This window comes from Myotis nattereri, assembly GCF_964212035.1.
Source record: "Myotis nattereri genome assembly, chromosome: X".
Lineage (NCBI taxonomy): Eukaryota > Metazoa > Chordata > Mammalia > Chiroptera > Vespertilionidae > Myotis > Myotis nattereri.
In genome coordinates, this window is record NC_138078.1 from 43,997,812 (window position 1) to 44,019,486 (window position 21,675).

Below are 21,675 nucleotides of genomic sequence, written 5' to 3' on the forward strand. Positions count from 1 at the left end.
GCACTTGTCGCTTGTTGATTTGTTGATGACAGCCATTCTGACAGGTGTGAGATGGTGCCTCATTGTCATTTTGATTTGCATCCCTCAGATGATTAGTGACTTCGAGCATGTTTTCCTATATCTGTTGGCCTTCTGTATGTCCTCTTTTGAAAAGTGTTTATTTAGGTCTTTTGCCCATTTTTTGATTGAATTCGTTTATCTTTCTTTTGTTAAGTTGTATGAGTTCACTGTAAATTTTGGAAATTAAACCCTTATCAGAGATAACATTGGTAAACATGTTCTCCCATACAGTGGGCTTTCTTGTTGTTTTGTTGATGGTTTCTTTTGCTGTGCAGAAGCTTTTTATTTTCACGTAGTCCCATTTGTTTATTTTGTCTTTAATTTCCATTGTCCTAGGGGCTGTATCAGTAAAGATATTGCTACAACATATGTCTGATATTTTGCTGCCTGTGGGTTCCTCTAACATTTTTATGGTTTCCCATATTAAGTTTAAGTCCTTTATTCATTTTGAGTTTATTTTTGTGTATGGTGTAAGTTGGTGGTCTAGTTTCATTTTTTTGCATGTATCTGTCCAATTTTTCCAACACCTTTTATTGAAGAGACTGTCTTGACTATATTGTATGCTCTTTAGGCAGTGAATTTAACAGAGATTTTGACAAAGACTCCAACAGTAAGACAATGACTTTTTTTCTATTTGAAAGGGAGTAACTCTTTTATCAACACCATTGATTGAATAACAATATTAGCTAGTTTCAGAGAAGTTTTCATCCGGAAATATTTTAGGATAAATGGAAATACAACCTACTCCTTAGGAAAATTTACTCTGTAATATCTTACCAAAGAGGTGTGAGAGTTGTTGTTTTTTTTTTATTGACTCAAATAAGCAACCTCAAGTGACCTGCAGTTGTCATGTTGGTGTTCAGTCACAGAGAGCCCCAAGTTGAACTATGTAATAATGTATACTATAATTGCAAGACAACATCTTCCAACACACTCTCCCATAAGGTGTTGTGGGGACCCTAATCAAAGTATGCGATGTTCAAGGCTAATTGGAGTGTGGGGTCCCTGTCCAGAGTACACCAGATGCTCAAGGCCAATTTGTCATATGCAGGTACAAAAGCAAGGGCACAGTGATTGCACTGTATACACTGCACAGGCATGCCTGTCTGTAGCCCATGTATTGATGTCACTATTTGGCAAGAAGCATCTTTTGTCTAAGTTAGTATAAAGATGTTGTTGACCAGCAAGTGCAAGGCCACTTGATCAAGCTACTTTGTTTGCAATGGCTACTATGTTTGTGGCTGCTTGGTATGGCTCCTGTGTTTGATGAGGCTGCTTTTATGTAGGGTGCAGCTGTTTGATCAGGCTACTATGCTTATAATAGCTACTGTGTTAGTGCGGCTGCTTTGTATAGCTCCTATGTTGGGGGGTCCTATACCAGCTCCTATGTTTGCAGCTACTTTGTAGAGCTACTTTGAAGAATTGTTTTGTCTGATAGCTCCTTGTTAGCAATGGTTACTTGGGCTGCAATAAAGACTCTTCTATATGCCTATAACTTCTCATGTCTTCTCATCTAACATCCAGCGTCCAAGGAGGCCCAGTTCCTGGCAGGGGAACTGAGACTCCACAGTAGGCATAGTTGAGCAGAATCAAAGCAGAACTTACTCCAACAATTGGTATAGTCAAGCAGGTTGAAGAAATAAGTACTCCAACAGGTGTTAATTTGCCCAAGCTGTAAGGAAAGCAGATCACCTGGGCTCTGGATGGTATTCATGAAATTTCTTATGAGTGTACTAAACTCACATTAATCTGCTTTTAAATATCCCCCAGCTGGAACCCAGATTGGAGTCTTCAGAAAATATTTTCAACCACATCTATTTTTTAGTTTTCTGACAGGAACTAAACTCAGCTTTGTTTTTGATACAAATACCAAGGTTAGCATCTGTCAATTGTAACTTAGGACTTCTATCCATTAAGTTTAGCTCCTTTATTTCCAAGTAATGTAGGAAGAGCCAGTTTCTTTTCTCTTATCACCTTGCTCTTCCATCAAGCTCTTCTCTGAAACCATCTTCCTGTTTTAAGAATAGAGCAGGTGGTTCCAGGTCAGGATGAAGTTGTAAGTTACAAAATAATTATGCATAACCAATTCCAGTGACTCTATATCAGTGCACAAACTGTGACAAGAACAACATTTTTTAAAAATTCAGCAGGATAAAACAAGTTTTTTTTTTAACAACAAAATTGTTTTTTAGTTCCAGGTAATGAGACTGAAAATCAACTATTTTATTTTGATAATTTTAATAGAATGTATCCCCTTTCTGATTGGTGTTTCTGGTTTCTTGGGATATATTCCTAGAAGTGGGATCACTGGGTCAAATGGAAGTTCCATTTTTAGTTCTTTGAGGAAACTCCATGCTGTTCTTCACAGTGGCTGCACCAGTCTGCATTCCCACCATGAGTGCACGAGAATTCCTTTTTCTCCATATCCACGCCAGCACTTGTTGTTTGTTGATTTGTTGATGATAGCCATTTTGACAGGTGTGAGATGGTACCTCATTGTCGTTTTGATTTGCATCTCTAGGATGATTAGTGACTTTGAGCATGTTCTCATATATCTCTCAGTTTATGTATGTCCTCTTTCAAAAAGTGCCTATTTAGGTCCGTTGCCCATTTTTTGATTGGGTTGTTTATCTTCCTTTTGTTAAGTTGTATGAGTTCCCTATAAATGTTGGAGATTAAACTTTTATCGGAGATATCGTTGGCAAATATGTTCTCCCATGCAGTGAGGATATATGCATCCCTATGTTCATAGCAGCAGAATTTACAATAGCTAAGATTTGGAATCAGCCTAAGTGCCCATCAGCAGATAAATGGATTAAAAAACTTTGGCACATCTACCCAATGGAATACTATGCTGCTGTAAAAAGGAAGGAACTCCTACCGTTTGCAGTAGCATGGATAGAGCTGGAGAGCATTATGCTAAGAGAAATAAGCCAGTCAGAGAAAGATAAATATCACATGCTCTCACTCATTTGTGGATTATAATGAACAACATAAACCGATGAACAAAAACAGATGTAGATACAGAGAAGCATCGATCAGATGCTCGAAACTTGGAGGGAAAGCAGGGGAGGGTGGGGGTGAGGTGGAAAGATCAACCAAAGGACTTGTATGCATGCATATAAGCATAAGTGATGGATGTAGACAATAGGGGATGAGGGTGAGGGCAGGATTGGGGGGATGAGGTGACATTGGGGGGATAAGGACACATTTGTAATATCTTATTCAATAAAGGGAAAAAAATAGAATGTATCCCCAAAGAGGTACTTTTATCAAGTAAAAAGTATAATACAAAAACAAAAATTTAGAACCAAGATGGCGGCATAGGTTAACGCCGGAGTTTGCTGCTTTGAACACCTACTTCAAAAGTGAAACTAAAAGACGGAAGGGACATCACCCAGAACCACAGGAACGCTGGCTGAGTGGAAGTCCTACAACTAGGAGGAACAAGAAATGCATACGGACACTCAGAGGAGGCGCAGTGCTGAAGTCAAATTCTGAGGTGCTGAGTGCGCGCGGAGTAGGCTGGCGGCGGAGGGCATGGTTGGCGTTTTCAATCGGGAGGGAGTCGCAGACTCTGAGCTCCACATCCGGGCGAGTCTTTAGGGACCCAGACTCAAACGGGAGAAGCGGGACTGTCTGGCTTCGGTCAGAGCGAGTGCAGCTTTCTCTCCGAGGTTTGCAGCCATTGCTGGGACTCAGAGAGGCAGAGCCCCTGGGGACAGGACTGAGAGCCGCCATAACTGCTCTCTCTGGCCCACCCTGTTGATCCTGTGCGACCCGCCCCACCCAAGCCCTGCACAGAGGCATTTGCTGGATAGCCTCAGGCAAAGGCTAGATTAGCACCTCCCTAGAGGACAGAAGTTCTCTCACTGCAGACACAGCTGATTCTCATAGCCACTTGGCCTGGTGGTCAAACCCTCCCTGGTATTAGCTACAACAACTAAGCTTTAACTATAAGACTGCGCACAAAGACCACTAGGGGGTGCACCAAGGAAGCATAACAAAATGTGGAGACAAAGAAACAGGACAAAATTGTCAATGGAAGATATAGAGTTCAGAACCACACTTTTAAGGTCTCTCAAGAACTATTTAGAAGCCGCCGATAAACTTAATGAGATCTACAAGAAAACTAATGAGACCCTCGATGTTATATTGGGGAACCAACTAGAAATTAAGCATACACGGACTGAAATAACGAATATTATACAGACTCCCTACAGGAGACCAGAGGAGCGTAAGAATCAAGTCAATGATTTGAAATGTGAGGAAGCAAAAAACACCCAACCGGAAAAGCAAAATGAAAAAAGAATCCAAAAATGCGAGGATAGTGTAAGGAGCCTCTGGGACAGCTTCAAGCGTACCAACATCCGAATTATAGGGGTGCCAGAAGAAGAGAGAGAGCAAGATATTGAAAACCTATTTGAAGAAATAATGACAGAAAACTTCCCCCACCTGGTGAAAGAAATGGACTTACAGGTCCAAGAAGCATGGAGAACCCCAAACAAAAGGAATCCAAAGAGGACCACACCAAGACACATCATAATTAAAATGCCAAGAGCAAAAGACAAAGAGAGAATCTTAAAAGCAGCAAGAGAAACTCAGTTACCTACAAGGGAATACCCATACGACTGTCAGCTTATTTCTCAACAGAAACTTTGCAGGCCAGAAGGGAGTGGCAAGAAATATTCAAAGTGATGAATACTAAGAACCTACAACCAAGATTACTTTATCCAGCAAAGCTATCATTCAGAATTGAAGGTCAGATAAAGAGCTTCACAGATAAGGAAAAGCTAAAGGAGTTCATCACCACCAAACCAGGATTATATGAAATGCTGAAAGGTATCCTTTAAGAAGAGGAAGAGGAAGAAAAAGGTAAAGATACAAATTATGAACAACAAATATGCATCTATCAACAAGTGAATCTAAGAATCAAGTGAATAAATAATCCGATGAACAGAATGAACTGTTGATTATAATAGAATCAGGGACATAGAAAGGGAATGGACTGACTATTCTTGGGGGGGAAAGGGGTGTGGGAGATGCGGGAAGAGACTGGACAAAAATCGTGCACCTATGGATGAGGACAGTGGGTGGGGAGTGAGGGCGGAGGGTGGGGCGGGAACTGGGAGGAGGGGAGTTATGGGGGGGGGAAAAAGAGGAACAAATGTAATAATCTGAACAATAAAGATTTAATTAAAAAATAAAATAAAAATTTGCTTGCACTTGCTAATACAAGTTTTGGTGTTAATGATAATCAGGGCTTAGAAGAATTAATCTCATTCTTGTCAAATGTTGGACACTTATCCAGTAAAAATATTGACTTCAAACTCTAGCACATTATGGGTCTTAAATATACCCTAATTTTCTATTCCTTTGCTTGGGCAGACGCAAACTTTTTTGTTTGAGACCATTAGTAACTGCTCAAAGTAGAAGAGGTTTCTGATTTACTTTCAATTTTGTATTTTCTGCTGCCATGATAAATAATCCATCAGGAAAAATATAAGAAATAAACTAGTATTTGTTGAGAGCATATTTATTAAAGGTATGACATTGGACCCATAAGGGGAGTTATGCATTATTTTCTCTGGATTCAAGGATCTTACATTTATTTGGGAAGATAAGACACATACATGAAAAGTTGCCTAACAAAACACAGTACACGATATGTTATGACCAAATAAGTAGAACCATAATGTTTGTGCTATAAGAACTCAAAGGAGAGTGTAAGATTCCTATGGTCTGGGCTAGTCGGGAAAGATTTTACAGAGGAAGTAGATTTGGGGCCTTAAATATTACATAGGATTAGAATTAGCGGCAAGAAATGAAGAGAAAGACGGTACAGATTGTACTGTCACTCCAAGCTAAATACAAGGGATATGAGGAATGTAGCCTAGAGTTTAAATGGCAGGGGATGAATGGGAACTCCTTAAAGTCAGCGATCTTCTCACCTTTATTTCAGTATTCTGCAACCTTTCCAAAATAGGCTTGCATTATGGAAGATTATTACTAGATTAATTCAGCAGACAAATTGGTGTCAGATCAGGTAGGTCCTTAGATATAAGACTAAGAACTCTATTTTATGGATAATAAGAAACTATAATGGTTTTTGAGAAGGAGCATGCTGTAAGAAAAATCTTGTTTTAGGAAGATAATTGACACTCCTATCAAAGCACACTTCCATCCTATGACAGATATTGCTCTAATCCCTAAACCAGCGGTTCTCAACCTGTGGGTCTCGACCCCTTTGGGTGTCAAACGACCCTTTCACAGGGGTCGCCTAAGACCATTGGAAAACACATATATAATTACATATTGTTTTGTGATTAATCACTATGCTTTAATTATGTTCAATTTGTAACAATGAAAATACATCCTGCATATCAAATATTTACATTACGATTCATAACAGTAGCAAAATTACAGTTATGAAATAGCAACGAAAATAATTTTATGGTTGGGGGTCACCACAACATGAAGAACTGTATTAAAGGGTCGCGGCATTAGGAAGGTTGAGAACCACTGCCCTATACCTTTTAGAGGATTGATAGGAGCCTGTCTTTTCATCATAACTCAGATTTTCCAAATGCATACTGTGTACAACAGCACTGGTTCTGAGATAAGAGACCTTTCACATCAAGAACTTAGTTTTTTAAAAGCATCTCTGGGCTGTGCAATCACCTCCCATTCAGACAACCATTGACTCTTAATTGAAGAAAAAATTACCTTATCAGTTAATTTTTTGAGGCCTAACCAGAACTCTGTGATTATGCATGAGGAAAATTAAGATACTACCACAATATTTAGGCAAGGTTCTAAGTTAAATTAATGCTTTCTACCTCAAAGAATATATTTCTTCAAGGGCACCAAATGGACCTTATTTATTCCCATACATAGCAGCAATAAGTAGATATAAAAGAGTCCTTAGTCTCAGTCAATTATTTACCATATTTCTAGATAGCAGTTCATGATACCTAAGCCTATACTGATATCTTACCAACCTGATCTTCCAGTGAGTAATATACATATGATTATACTAGAGGCCTGGTGCACAAAATTTGTGCATGGATAGGGTGATCAGGGCCGATCTATGGGGTGACCAGTGGGGCAAATGGGGGGCCCCCCACTGGCACCCGCCTTGGCCAGCCTGGTTCCACCCATTCACTGGCCCTGCCCCTCTCCACCACCACCAGTCACCTCCCTCTGCAGGAGGCAACCAGTGGGGTGATTGGAGGGGGGCAGCATTGGTCCACTTGCCAGCCAGCCCTGCTCCCTGCAGGCACCCACCTTGGCTGGTCTGGGGCCTGTGGTCTGGGGGTGGCTCCTGAATTGAGCGTCTGTCCCCTGGTAGTCACTGCACATCATAGCAACTGGTCGTTCCACTGTCATTTCACCATTCGGTCTATTTGCATATTAGGTTTTTATTATATAGAATGTTTGGAATTATTAGGTACATGGTTCTTTTCCACAAGGTTATTTTTTCTCATTCCTACATATAGGAGGCAGTACCGTTCTGGGGGAGCATGTCTGGCTGGTTATAGAGGTGAGAGGGAGAGACTAACATTTGTGAAATCTATTTGGGGAGATAAAACACATACATGAAAATTTGCCTGACAAAACACAATACAGAATATGATGTTTGACTGAATGAGTAGAACCATAAAGTTTGTGCTATAGGAATTTAAAGGGGAGTGATTCCTGTAGGTTGGGTTGGTAAGAAAGGATTTACAGAGGAAGTAAAGTTTGTGTCTTAAAGATTATATAAGATGTGGGTTGGTGTAAAGGAATGAAGAGGGGGAAGGTACAAGAAAAATCATGAATAATGAACAGGACCTCAAGCTAACTGATGAAAAAGTAACTGGCTCCAACATAAAGTTTGGATGGTAAGGAACTGAATAGCAATTCCTTAAGGTCAGAGAGCTTATCACTTTCATTTCATTATTCTCTGCATCCTTCACAAAATAAGGTTGCATATAAATCATTGTTTGATTCCAAGAGTACAACTAACATATATTGAATGACTAGAGATTTACAGTTATTTGACAAACATGAGTTATTCTCTGTCCTTCACTGAAGAGCAGGTCCAATATAGTTGCTTTCTGTTCAGACTTTAGATCAAGAATACTCTAAATCTGGGATTTCAGACAAAACAGAATGCTATACCCACTATGAAGCCTTGATTCCAAAGACATTCTCTGAGCCACTTTTACTTTCTCACTCTTCCTGGAAGAAAGCAGCCTTGTGTCTGGAATCTACCTGGTTAACTGGGGCGAGGGTAACATATCCTGGATAACCTCTATCTTCTGAAATCCAGACCTCACACTTACTGGAGCACTCTGAATGGCACACTGATTTCATAAAGTAGAATGTACTAAGCAGAAACTGTAACGGTCAAGAACTGTCAACTTTTGTTTAAATCTCAAAGTGCCAAGTTCATTTGTATGCAGGGAGTATAAAGAAAATGATTGTCTGAACATTAAGTAAACTGATTCAGAGTTCACTTTGTGCACCCAAAAGGCTGGGGGTTGGAAACAAAAACATTTGTATGTACTATAAATGATATTGGTTGTTAATTCCAAAGGCACTTATTTTCTAGATACTTCATTCCTCTTTAGAAACACCAACACCTAAAATATGATAATAACTATCTCAAATATGGCCAGTAAAATAACATCAAGACATGGTAATTTTGTGAGTAATAAGACCCAAAACATTCCATTTAAAGCCATGCAATGTGGAACTGACAGCACAGCTATTTAAGTCAAATACCAGCCAGTATTATAGATTAGACTAGAGGCCCGATGCATGAAATTTGTGCAAGGGTAGGCCTTCCTTCCTTCAGCTGCCAGCACCAGCTTCCCTCTGGCACCTGGGACCCAGGCTTTCCTCCAGCCACCGGCAGGCACCCAGGACCTGGGCTGGCTTCCCTCTGGCCACCTGCAGGCACCTGGAATCCTTCCACCCCGGCTTCATCAGGAAGGACGTCCGGAATGACATCCAGAAGGATGTCTGGTCTAATTAGCATATTACCCTTTTATTATTATAGATAATGCTGATAAATAAAATAATCTTAGTTCATAGTACAGCAGGCTGACTACTCTTGGAATGTGAATGTCTGAGCTGATTATAAATGCTTCAGTATAGCACATAAGTCTTTAGAGATTTGCAGATGTCTGCTGCTTCTAGGGATTGAAAAAGAAGGAAATATTCCATTGGATAAATACCTACCTGTATAAGAGAAAGGGACATTTGATCACCTTCATTTTTCAACCTTACAGATTATCCAGAAGGTTCATCATCTCTTTCAGTGGAGACAGAAACATAGCAGTTTTCACATTTCCTGCATCTCTAAGACAGGTCAGTATTCTTTTCTCTTTTTAAAATTTTGTTGTTATTGTTAATTCTACTGAAGATATTTTTTCCCATTGATTTTTAAATAATGTGGAAGGGAAGAGGGAGGGGGAGAGAGAGATAGAAACATCAACTTTAAAGAGACACATCGATTGGTTGCCTCCCACACGAACCCCAACCATGGCTGTGCCTTTGGGAATCAAACCCCGACACTTCAGTGTGTGGGCTGATGCTCTATCCACTGAGAAACACCAGCCAGGGCAACAGGTCAGTGTTCTGTGGGAGGCACATAGAGTGCAACCTGGACTGCTAAGAGGCAATCTTGGGAGGTACTAGCAAATGAGTAAGATTTCACCCCGGTGAACAAGATGTTAAATTCTCCACTCTTGTATTATTCACATAAGTAGAAGTTCTAGACATAATTTCCCTGTGTAATTTACTGAAAAAGATGCCCTTATTTCCTGTAAACTCACACTATTCACTTGGGCTAAAAAGACCACCCAAGGTATCTAGAAACAGCCAAACATTCCATTCAGGTTATGGGCTTTCAACCTATGTACTATAAATCTTGTCCTGGTGCATTTTGGCCTCTAAGATGATATAGATTATGAATAGGTTCTTTTTGCTTGGCTCCTTTATGTCAGTTAACAACCTACTCTTATCCACTCACAGGCAAAAAGTACCATCCCTACACTCCAATTCGCCCAAAATGCTACTAATTTATTCACGATGGCAGGCAATCTTACACATGGGATTCTCTTTGGTCTAGTGAAAAGCTAAACAACCTTCTCTTTGCAACATTCACGCTTAAATAACCTAGTGTAATTCAGCAGTAAATGGAGACTTTTAGTGATAGAAATACCATGGAGTTCAAAGCTCTGATCAGATAAGTTTTCCAATTTTATTCCCATGGAAAGCTATTCAGAAGCCTACTGATATGTTTATGGACTCTTGGGTCTTCACTTTTTTCCTTTATAAAGCCCTGCTGTGTACCAGTATACCGTAGATACTGTAAGAGACCTTGTATATGCCAGCCACTTTACTATGTACTTGATGTGTTATCTCATTTAATCCTCACAGAAACTCTGTGAAGTGAATGTTATTATTCCCATTTTAATTAATGAAAAAACTGAAGTCCAGAGATATTAAGTTACCTGTCCAACTAGTAAGTGGCTAAACTAAGATTGCAACCCAGGTCTGTCTGACCTTAGAGCATACTCTTACCACTATGGCACTATATTTAAAAACCTGACTTGGCTTACTTACTGTGTACCTTCACTTACAATCAAAGGTTAAAAAGAGAGAAGAATTAAATGTTTTTTTCTCCAAAGACCTGATGAAATGTTTGATGTTTAAGTGAGACAACTTGTATGATAGTATTTGGATTTCAGTTATCCATGCTGTGAACCTCTCACATTTTCTATGGATAGTCTATGAAGCACTTTGGCATGTTAACATATGTTAAAAAGGAATACAGTTCTCTGGTGAAATAATTTAGGAAACCCTGTATAAGCAAAATTAGAGAGTTACCTTTACCATGGGGATTCTCAAGACTTGTAGTATACAAATGAGTTTTGTAATTCTCCAAGAAGAGGATGTAGTAACTCTATGAAACTATTTGACTAAACTTTTTTTATTCTGTGCAGATCATGGAGCGTTGTCTTTCGTGCAGTACTTATCAGGACATATAATATGCTAAGGAATTTTATCAATCCCCAAAAGTGGAATAAGTTTACCCAAATTTATATTAACATGTAACTTTTTTTCAGAACATCTTGAGTAAATGTTAAATCATAAAATATATATATATAGTTTTAAAATATATTTTATTGATTTTTTTACAGAGAGGAAGGGAAAGGGATAGAGAGTTAGAAACATCGATCAACTGCCTCCTGCACACTCCTTACTGGGGATGTGCCCGCAACCAAGGTACATGCCCTTGACCGAAATCGAACCTGGGACCCTTGAGTCCACAGGCTGATGCTCTATCCACTGAGCCAAACCGGTTAGGGCATAAAATATATTTTTATATGATTTCCTTAATAAGAAAAATTGCTTTTAATCAATGTTTTTCCCAGGGCAATTTGTTAAAATGAATTAACTGATTATTTTTTGTGGGAACAACAGTTTTATTCTGATAATAGACATGCGTTTGGGAACATAGGATGAAGAGTAGGAGAATCATCTCAAAACTTAAATATGAAAAAATTTTAATGTATATGGATAATTACTATGGTGAAGTTTATAAAAGCTCCAAATAGAAAACAACCTGAGTGTCCATCAATAAAAGAATGGTTGAATTATATATGTCCAAACTATTAGATACTTTATATATGTTTTCCTTTGTTTTATTTTAAAAGTTTTAAAAATTAAAGTATGAAAGCTACCCAATTATTTACAACTTAGAAGTAACAAATGCTAACGTATTTTTATTTTGACTCAAATTTTTGTATATAAAAATTATTGCTATAATTTTTACACAAAAGAAACACTGATTCTACATGATATTTTCTTCAAAATGAAAAGAAAAACTTGGAGAAATTTGAAAATATAGAAAACAAAAATGTAGCATCCTTAATTTACAAAAATTTTGGAAAGTAGTAAATAAAGATAAACACAACAATTAGAAAATGTGCAAAGGTACAACTGACAAAATAAAAGTTAAAATTAAAAACGAACATAAACTTGTTCAACTTCACTAGAAAGAAATACAAATTAAAATATCCCAAAATTGCCCAGCCAGCATGGTTCAGTGGTTGAGCGTCGACCTATGAGCCAGGAGGTCACAGTTCAATTCCCGGTCAAGGCATATGTGGGCTAGATCCCCAGTGTGGGGTGTGCAGCAGGCAGCTGATCAATGATTCTCTCTCATCATTGATGTTTCTATCTCTCTCTCCCTCTCCCTTCCTCTCTGAAATCAGTAAAGACATATAAAAATTTTTAAAAAATAAGTTTTAAAAATATCCCAAAATATAAAATTTGTCTACTGAAGCAGCCAATTTGTATAAATTAGTGTACCTAGTGTTGGCAAGGATATATGGAAAACATTTGCATTTTAAATTTTTCATTGAATTTATTGGGGTTATATTGGTTAATAAAATTATGTAGGTTTTAGATGTATAATTCTAGAATACATCATGTATATATTTTATTGTGTGTTCACCACCCAAAGTCTAATCTCCTTAAGTCACCATTTATCCCACATTTACCTTCTTCTACCTGCCCCCACCATCCCTTTCCTCTGGTAACCACCATACTGATGTCTATCTCTATGAATTGTTTTGTGTGTTTGGTTTCTTTTGCTTAATCCCTTCACCTATTTCACAGAGCTTCCCAAACCCCCCTCCGACAGCTGTCAGTCTGCTCCCTGTATTAATGCGTCTGTTTCTATTTTGTTTGTTTATTTTGTTCATTAGATTCAACATATAAATGAAACCATATAGTATTTTTATTTCTCTGACTGGCTTATTTCACTTAGCATAATACCCTCTAGGTTCGTGCATGTTGTCACAGAAGATAAAATTTCATTCTTTTTTATTGCTGAGTGGTATTCCCTTATGTAAGTGTACTGCAGTTTTTCAATCCGCTAATCTAGTGATGGGCATTTGGGCTGCTTCCAAATCTTGGTTATTGTAAATAACACTACAGTGTACATAGGGGTGCATATATTTTTTGGACTCAGGCTTTGGGTTGGGTAAGAATGGACACCCTGGCTGTAGCTGCACAACCCAGTGCCTATCTGAATCTTGTACAAGATCCTCTGAGGGAGAATTGCTCTGAACATCCCAGGTCTGAGCAGCACTGCAATCCCCCTATGGTACTGAGCTTAAATGCGCAGAGCCACTGAGAGTTGGAAGTACAGGCCAAAAGAATCAGCAGGTTTGTGGATCAGACAGTAGTTGTGCATGTGAGTATAGGAAGAATGGCCACTATTCCAAAGCTATACAGCTCAATGACTTTGTGAGCCTCTGCCAAGACCTTCCCCAGAATAGGAGCATACCAAAGATGGTATTGAATACAACCAGCAGTCCTTTCTGCAGGACTCAAAATCAGAAGGTTGGTGTTACCTATAGTTGGAGAGCCAGACTAGTGCACTTCACAGGCTGGTCCTATAAGAATAAGAGTACTCACCCTGGGAAGATGGTATATGGGGGCAGTATAGGATAGGAACTCAGCACAGGGACCTTGGTGGCTCACCCTCCAGATCTCTCCTAGGGCCACTCCACTCGGATATTCTCTGTATGACTACCATATTCACTCAGTTGCCTTACCTCTACCAGAGCCACACCCTGTGCACTGACCCTTTAAAAGGGCACCTAGGTTTATAGCAGACTCCTTCTTCCAGGCAGTCAGAGTCCCCACTGATTTTCATTGCCAGATAATATTTGGACTCCTATTTCCAGCTCTGGTGCTCTGGGTTTGAAAACCTGGTATGGGGTTGACGCTACACTCCTCATGGGGGACTTTTAAAGCCTAGATATCCCTCTAGTTTCTCAACCGCCACACATGGATGGGTGTGGGAGCCAGCCTTTTCCAGATCTACAGCCCTCTTACCAGTCTCCATGTGGTTTCTTCTATAAATACTTGGTTATAAGACTTCTATTCAGGTAAACTTCAGTTGGTTATTCAGGTTGATTGCTCTGTAATTGAGCTTTAAGTCCAGACTGGCTCTGGGAGGAGATGAGCATAGTTTCCAACTACTGCACAACCATTTTGCCAAAGGAGAACAGGTGCTCTTAGATATTACTGACGTAAGGTGAAATTCACAGATCATTTTTTATGACAATTTGGTAACATAAAAACCTCAAAATTTTCTTATAATTTTATCTGATACTTCATTTTAGGCATGTATTTTAATTAAATAATCAGGTATTCATCATCAATTTATTATAATAGGAGAAAATTAAAAACAAAATGAAATACCTAAAAATGGAGGAATGTTTAATAGCTGCATCACTGTGGTGAAATATTATATGTTATTGAAAGTAAATTATTTTTAAAAATAATTAATAGGTTTATGTGAAAAATCTCTGAGTGCAGTTTAATTTTAAAAGTACATTTGTAGTGTAACATGATATCTGGTATTGTAATCCCTCCAAATTTGTTCTTTCTCAAGATTGCGGCAGCTATTCAGGGTCTTTTTGATTCCATATAAATTTTTGGAACATTTGTTCTGGATCTGTGGAATAAGCCATTGGTATTTTTTTCATTGTTATCTTAATATATTTCTTTTTTAAATTCTCTATTTGTTAAACTATTACATAAGTCTCCTTTTACCCCCCCCCCATTGACCTCTCCCCAGCCGCTCCCACCCCCAGCACATGCCCTCAACCCCCTACTGTTGTGTCCATTTGTTATGCTCATATTCATGCATACAAGCCCTTTGGTTGATCTCTTACCCCACCCCCCCGCCTTCCCTCTTAGGTAGGATGGCCTGTTTGATGCTTCTATGACTCTGGCTCTATTTTTCTTCATCAGTTTATGTGTTCATTATATTCCAAAAATAAGTGAGATCATGTGATATTTACCTTTCTCCAGCTGGTTTATTTTGCCTGGCATAATGCTCTCCGGATCCTTCCATGATGTTGCAAATGGTAAGAGGTCCTTTTTTACAGCAGCATAGTATTCCATTGTGTAGATGTACCACAGATTTTTAATCCACTCATCTGCTGATGGGCATTTAGGCTGATTCCAAATCTTAGCTATTGTAAATTGTGCTGCTATGAACTTAGGGGTGCATATATTCTTTCTGATTGGTGTTTCTGGTTTCTTGGGATATATTCCTAGTAGTGGGATTACTAGGTCAAATGGGAGATCCATTTTTAAATTATTGAGGAAACTCTGTGCTGTTTTTCACAGTGGCTGCACCAGTCTTCATTCCCACCAGCAGTTCAAGATGCTTCCTTTTTCTCTGCATCCTCTCCAGCACTTGTTGTTTGTTGATTTTTTGATGATTGCCATTCTGACAGGTGTGAGATGGTACCTCATTGGTGTTTTGATTTGAATTTCTCAGATTATTAGTGACTTTGAGCATGTTTTCATATGTCCCTTGGCCTTGTGTATGTCCTCTTTCAAAAGTGTCTATTTAGGTCCTTTGCCCCCCTTTTATCCCCATGTAAGTTTGAGTTTAAATTTTTTTATTGTCTAAAGTTTTACATATGTCTCCTTTTCCCCCCAATTGACTCCTCCCCCAACCATTCCCACCCCGGGCAAGCCCCCACAGCCCCAGTGTCTGTGTCCATTGGCCATGCTAATATGCATGCATATAAGTCCTTTGGTTGCTCTCTAACGCCCCCCCCATTTGTCTCTGGATCTATTCTTGTTCATCAAATTATGTTGATCATTATATCCCACATATGAGTGAGATCATGTGATATTTATCTTTTTCCAACTGGCTTATTATGTTTAGCATAATGCTCTCCAGTTCCATCCATGCTGTTGCAAATGTGCATAACCAATGCACACAGATGCTAGGGGGTTGAGGGCATGTGTTGGGGGGTGGGAGTGGCCAGGAAGATGTCAATGGGAGACAAAATAGACATAAGTAACACTTTAAACAATAAAGAATTTTAAAAAAGAATACTCACAAGGGAGTACACCCATCACTGAAACCTATTTTAGAATATACTTATTACCCCAAAAAGAAACCCCGTACTTATCAGCATCCACTCCACATTCCTCTACTCTCAGCTCTTGGCAACCACTAATCTATTTTCTGTCTCTATGGATTTGCCTATTCTGTACATTTCATATAATTCATGATTAGATGGCATCATTCAATTTGTGGTCTTATAGGAGAAAGTATTTGAAAATCAAGTATCTGATAAGTGAACTATATGCAGAATATAAAAATAACTATTGCAATTCTGTATTATAAAGAAAACTCCATATACAAAAAAACAAATAAGCACATGAAAAGATGCTTAACATCATTAGCCATTAGGAAAATGCAAATCAAAACCATGAGATACTACTTAGTATTGAATAGGATGGTTAAAATTCAAAAGACACATAATAATAAGTGTTGACCAGGATGTAGAAAAAGCAGAACCTTCATACACTGCTGACAGGAGTGTTAATGATGCAGTGACTTTGGAAAATAGTTTGTCAGTTTCTTCAAAATTTTAAACAAGGGATAAAGGAAAGATGGCTATGGAGTAGTTGGATGCTACACACACACACACACACACACACACCTGTTCTAGGTGCCAAACTGGATTTATAGCTAAAATATAAAGCACTTAACCCACATAACCAACTAAAGTATACCTGGACAGGAGTATTATATCCAAGGATTTATAGAAGAAGCTACACAAAGACTGGTGTGAACGGGGGTGGGGGGGCACAGAGAGGGATAGGCCCTGCACCCAGGTGTAGTGGCTGAGAACCTGGAAGGATATCTCAGCTGTAAAAGTACCCCCTGAGATGAGTGGAGTCTTTACCCAAGCCAGGATCCCCAAACCAGAGCATCAGGGGCAGGAAGAGGAGCCTGTATAACATCTGGAAATAAAAATCAGTGGGGACTCTGTCCACTGGGAAGAGGAAGGAGTCTGTTAGAAAAATAGGTGCTCTCTACTATAAGGCCAGCACACAGGAGCTCACTCTTGGTCACTCACCTGGGGCTCTGGTAGATGTAAGGAGACCAATGGCATACAGAAGCCATACAGAGAAAATCTGGGTGACGTGGCTTGGAGAGAAATCTGGAGGGTTGGCTACAGAGGTCCTGGACCTGAGTTGACATCCCACAATGCCCTCAGGCACCATCTTTTGGTACCAGCTGGGGGTGTCCACTAACCTAGTCCTCCAAATACTGATGACACCACCCTGCCAAGCTCAAATTCAGCAGAAAGGACTGTTGACTGCACCCAACAAGGACCTGAGATGTGCTCTTTTTCTGAAGAAAATTTAACGAGAGTCTCAGACAGTCATCAAACTCAGTGGATTACAGCCAGCTTGTATTGCCTTTCTTCATAAGACTCTGGAGGAAGTCCAGGCAAACCTGATGGGGGGTGGTGGTTGGGAAAAGTAGCTGACAGGTGGACACCCAACTCAGAGAGCCTTGGAATTTTATTGATCCACCCTCAGCTCAGAGCTCAAGGAAGCCAACCCTTTTACTCACACATACCCCAGGTCCAGTAGCTATAGAGAAGTAGCCCAAGGCTAGTTACATACAATGTCTGACAGCACCCTGCAACTGAAACCCACTCAACTGGACCCTTAACCAACACAAATAGTAGTGGGCTTCACCACACCAGAGCTCAACCCAACCAGCTACACAAATGGCATACCCAAAGGGTAACTCTAGCAGGCACCACAACCTACAGGGAACAACTTGCATTGGCGGGGGGCAGCCACTGCACAGCATCTCATACACAGTGATTGAGTTTTACTCTTATGGTCAACCAGCCTGAAGAGTTAACTCTACCCATGAAAGTGACAACAGCATTCAAGACTCAACTACAGCAGGAAGTACACATAACCCATAAGAAACATTTCAGAAGCACAGAATCAGGTGATCTGGAAGATTGTGCTATTGAACCAAACAGGACACTTTTATCACAAAGGCATCATAACAAGTTTGGGAGTCATAACAGGTCTACCTAATACACAGAGATATAGTACAAGACACACAAAATGTGGAGAAAAAGAAGCATACCCCAAAGAAAGTACAAGAGAAATCCTTAGGAAAAAAATTAAATGAAATGGTTGAAAATGAAGCAACCAAAATATCAGATGCAGAGTTTAAAACAATGGTTATAAAAATGCTCAAGAACTTTAGTGGAATAATGGATGATCTCAGTAAGAACATAAACTGAGAGAGAGTAAACATTAAAAAGGACACAGAGGAGAAACTAAGATGGCGGCATAGATAAACACCGGGAAATAGTCGCCTCCCACAGCAATTGAAAATTATCCCAAAGGACGGAGCAAACATCGCCCAGAAAAACAGGAAGGCTGGCTGAGTGTAATTTCTACAACTAGAAGAAAAGAAAAGCGCGCTGAGAGCCAGAGGAGCTGCGGAGGCTGAGTGCAGAGGTACGGCGGCGGCCCGCGCGCACGCGCGGAAAGGGGGTGGCACCTGAGGACGCGGCTGTCTTTTTGAATCACAAGCTCCCGACTGCTCTGATCTCCGGTTCTAGGAAGTCTCTGGGGACCCAGGACTCAGACGGGGAGAGGCTGCTCTGTCAGGCGGCAGCGGGCGAACTTGAGGGCGGATTTCCCTCAGAGGTGCTTGCAGCCGTTACCGGGACACTGAGACGTGCGACTCCGGGCGTGGAGAATCAGCCATTGTTTCTTTCTCTGCCCTTTGACTCCCTGAGACCCCGCCCCACCCAGGCTGCGGGCGAGGAGAATCACCATAGCCGCTTTCTCCGCCTTTTGACTCCCTGAGACCCCGCCCCACCCAGGCTGCAGCAGAGGCTTTTGCATGTGAATGTACCTAACTATAGCCCAGCCAAGCAGACCCGGAACTTCCAAGAGAAGGCCCAAGGCCCCGCAGCAGCTTGCATTGCTTCACAGCTGAGCCTCTTCTTGGCCCCAGCTGTGAGGCCTCAGGCAGGGGCTGAATTAGCACCTCCTTAGATCCAGGAGCCACTGTACCCAGTGGTCAGAGGGGGACCATTCTCCCACTTCAGACACAGATGCTTCCCACAGCCAATTGGCCTGGAGGTCAATTCCTCCCAGTGATCCTACATCAACCAAGGCACCAAGAGTGAACCAAGAGTGTCCACCCCAGGTAACTGGGGAGGCTGAGCCACTGGGCCCTACAGGACACCTGGCGCGCAGGGCCACTCTATCAACACAGGAAAGCAGCCAAAATGCGGAGACAAAGAAACAGGTCACAATTGGCAGAAACGGAGGAGGGCAGACGACTGGATATAGAGTTCAAGGCCACGTTTATAAGGTTTGTCAAGAATTTTATGGAAACCACTGATAAATTTAATGAATCCCTCAAGGAGTATAGTGAGACCATGGAGGACATGAAAAAGGACCAACTAGAAATTAAGCATACACTGACTGAAATAAAGAATAATTTACAGAGATCCAACAGCAGACAAGAGGATCCCAAGAATCAAGTCAAAGATTTGAAATACAAAGAAACAAAAAATACCCAATCGAAAAAGAAAAAAGAAAAGAGATTCAAAAAATATGAAGATAGTGTAAGGAACCTCTGGGACAACTTCAAGCGTACCAACATCACAATTATAGGGGTACCAGAAGGAGAGAGAGGGCAAGATATTGAAAACCTTTTTGAAGAAATAATGACAGAAAACTTCCCCCACCTGGTGAAAGAAATGGACCTACAAGTCCAGGAAGCGCAGAGAACCCCAAACAAAAGGAATCCAAAGAGGACCACACCAAGACACATCATAATTAAAATGCCAAGAGCAAAAGATAAAGAGAGAATCTTAAAAGCAGTAAGAGAAAGACAGTCAGTTACCTACAAGGGAGTACCCATCCGACTGTCAGCTGGTTTCTCAACAGAAACCATGCAGGCCAGAAGAGAGTGGCAAGAAATATTCAAAGAGATGAATAGCAAGAACCTGCAACCAAGATTACTTTATCCAGCAAAGCTATCATTCAGAATGGAAGGTCAGATAAAGAGCTTCACGGATAAGAAAAAGCTAAAGGAGTTCATCACCACCAAACCAGCATTATATGAAATGCTGAAAGGTATTCTTTAAGAAGAGGAAGAAGAAAAAGGAACTCTTACCATTTGCCACAGCATCGATGGAACTGGAGAGCGGATAAATACCACAAGATCTCACTTATTTGTGGAATATAATGAACAACATAAACTGATGAACAAGGACTGATCCAGAGACGGAGAGGCTTTGATTGGACTGTCGGGCCTTGGAGGGAAGGTAGGGGAGGGTGGGGGCAAGGGGGAAGGATCAACCAAAGGACTTATATGCAAGCATATAGGCCTAACCAATGGACACGGACAACGGGGGGGTGAGGGGATGAGCGGGGGGGGGGCGGGTTTGAGGGTACACATATGTAATATCTTAATCAATAAAAAAATATAAAAAAAGAAAATATGATAGAATATTTTAAAAAAATTACTATGAAAGTCTATACACTTTCTTTCAACTCTGAAAAAATGTTCAAGTTAGCAGCATCTTAAGAAGATCACTAATTCATATTTCACATAAGTTCCCTGACTGTCGAATAAGAGCCTTCTTAACTTCGCCAACTGAATTCTAATTTATAAAGAAAATTACATTTGAGTTGGTTTAAATGACCAGAAACAATGTAAGTCTGTTGCTTTTTCAAGATGTAAAAAAGAGAAAAAATTAAATATTCCTGCTACAAAAAAAAGGACACAGAAATTATAAAATATAACAGTAAGAAATGAATAATATAATATCTAAAACAAAAAATACACTAGAAGGAATCAACAGCAGGTTAAAGAAACAACAGAATCAAATCAGTGTATTAGAGGATAAGATAACAGTACGCATCAAAGCATCAAATAAAATAGAATGAAAATAAATGAGGACAGGCTAAGAAACTGCAAGGACAAAATGAAGCATTACAACTTCTGCATTATTGGAGTACAAGAAGAAGAGAATGAGCAAGGAATAGAGAACCTGTTTGAAGAAATAATGGCAGAAAACTTTCTTCCTCTGGTGACAGAAAAAGTCACACAAGTTCAGGAAGAACAGAGAGCCCAAATCAAGATGAACCCAAAGAGACCCACACCCAAACACATCATAATTAAAATCGCAGTGGTTAAAGACAAAGAGAGAAGACATAGGTAGTAAAATTTCAGACAACTCTCATAGCAATATTTTTGCTCAATACATCTCCTAGGGTTATGGAAACAAAGGAAAATATAAACAAATGGCGTTACATACAACTAAAACCTGTGCAGAAAAATAAATCATCAAGAAAATGAAAATGGTACCACTGGGAGTGAGTATGGGAGAACATATTTGGCAGTAATACAGATGATAAGGGGTTAATATACAAATTACATAAAGAACTTATACAACTCAAAAATAAGAAGACAGTCTAAAAATGGACAAGAGATCTGAATAGACACTTCTCCAAAGAGGACATACAGATGGCCAAAAGACATGTGAAAAAATGCTCAAAGTAACTGATCATCAGACAGATGGAATTTAAAACCACAATGAGATATCACCTGTAACCTGCCAGAATGGCTACCATCAATGAGTCAACAAACAACAAGTGCTGGAGAGGATGTGGAGTAAAGAGAACCCTAGTGCACTGTTGGTGAGAATCCTGACTGGTACA

At 39.9% G+C, this 21,675-nt stretch overlaps 1 protein-coding gene across 1 annotated transcript in view; it reads left to right on the plus strand.

Annotated features, from left to right (window-relative positions):
- The window catches only part of ZDHHC15 (zDHHC palmitoyltransferase 15), a 404,696-nt gene that overhangs the window by 350,392 nt on the left and 32,629 nt on the right, over positions 1 to 21,675 (plus strand). Inside the window, exon 11 of the mRNA XM_081080817.1 lies at positions 9,339 to 9,417. Coding sequence (XP_080936943.1) covers positions 9,339 to 9,385 — 47 coding nt within the window. The 3' untranslated portion in view covers positions 9,386 to 9,417. The remainder of the gene's footprint in view (positions 1 to 9,338; positions 9,418 to 21,675) is intronic.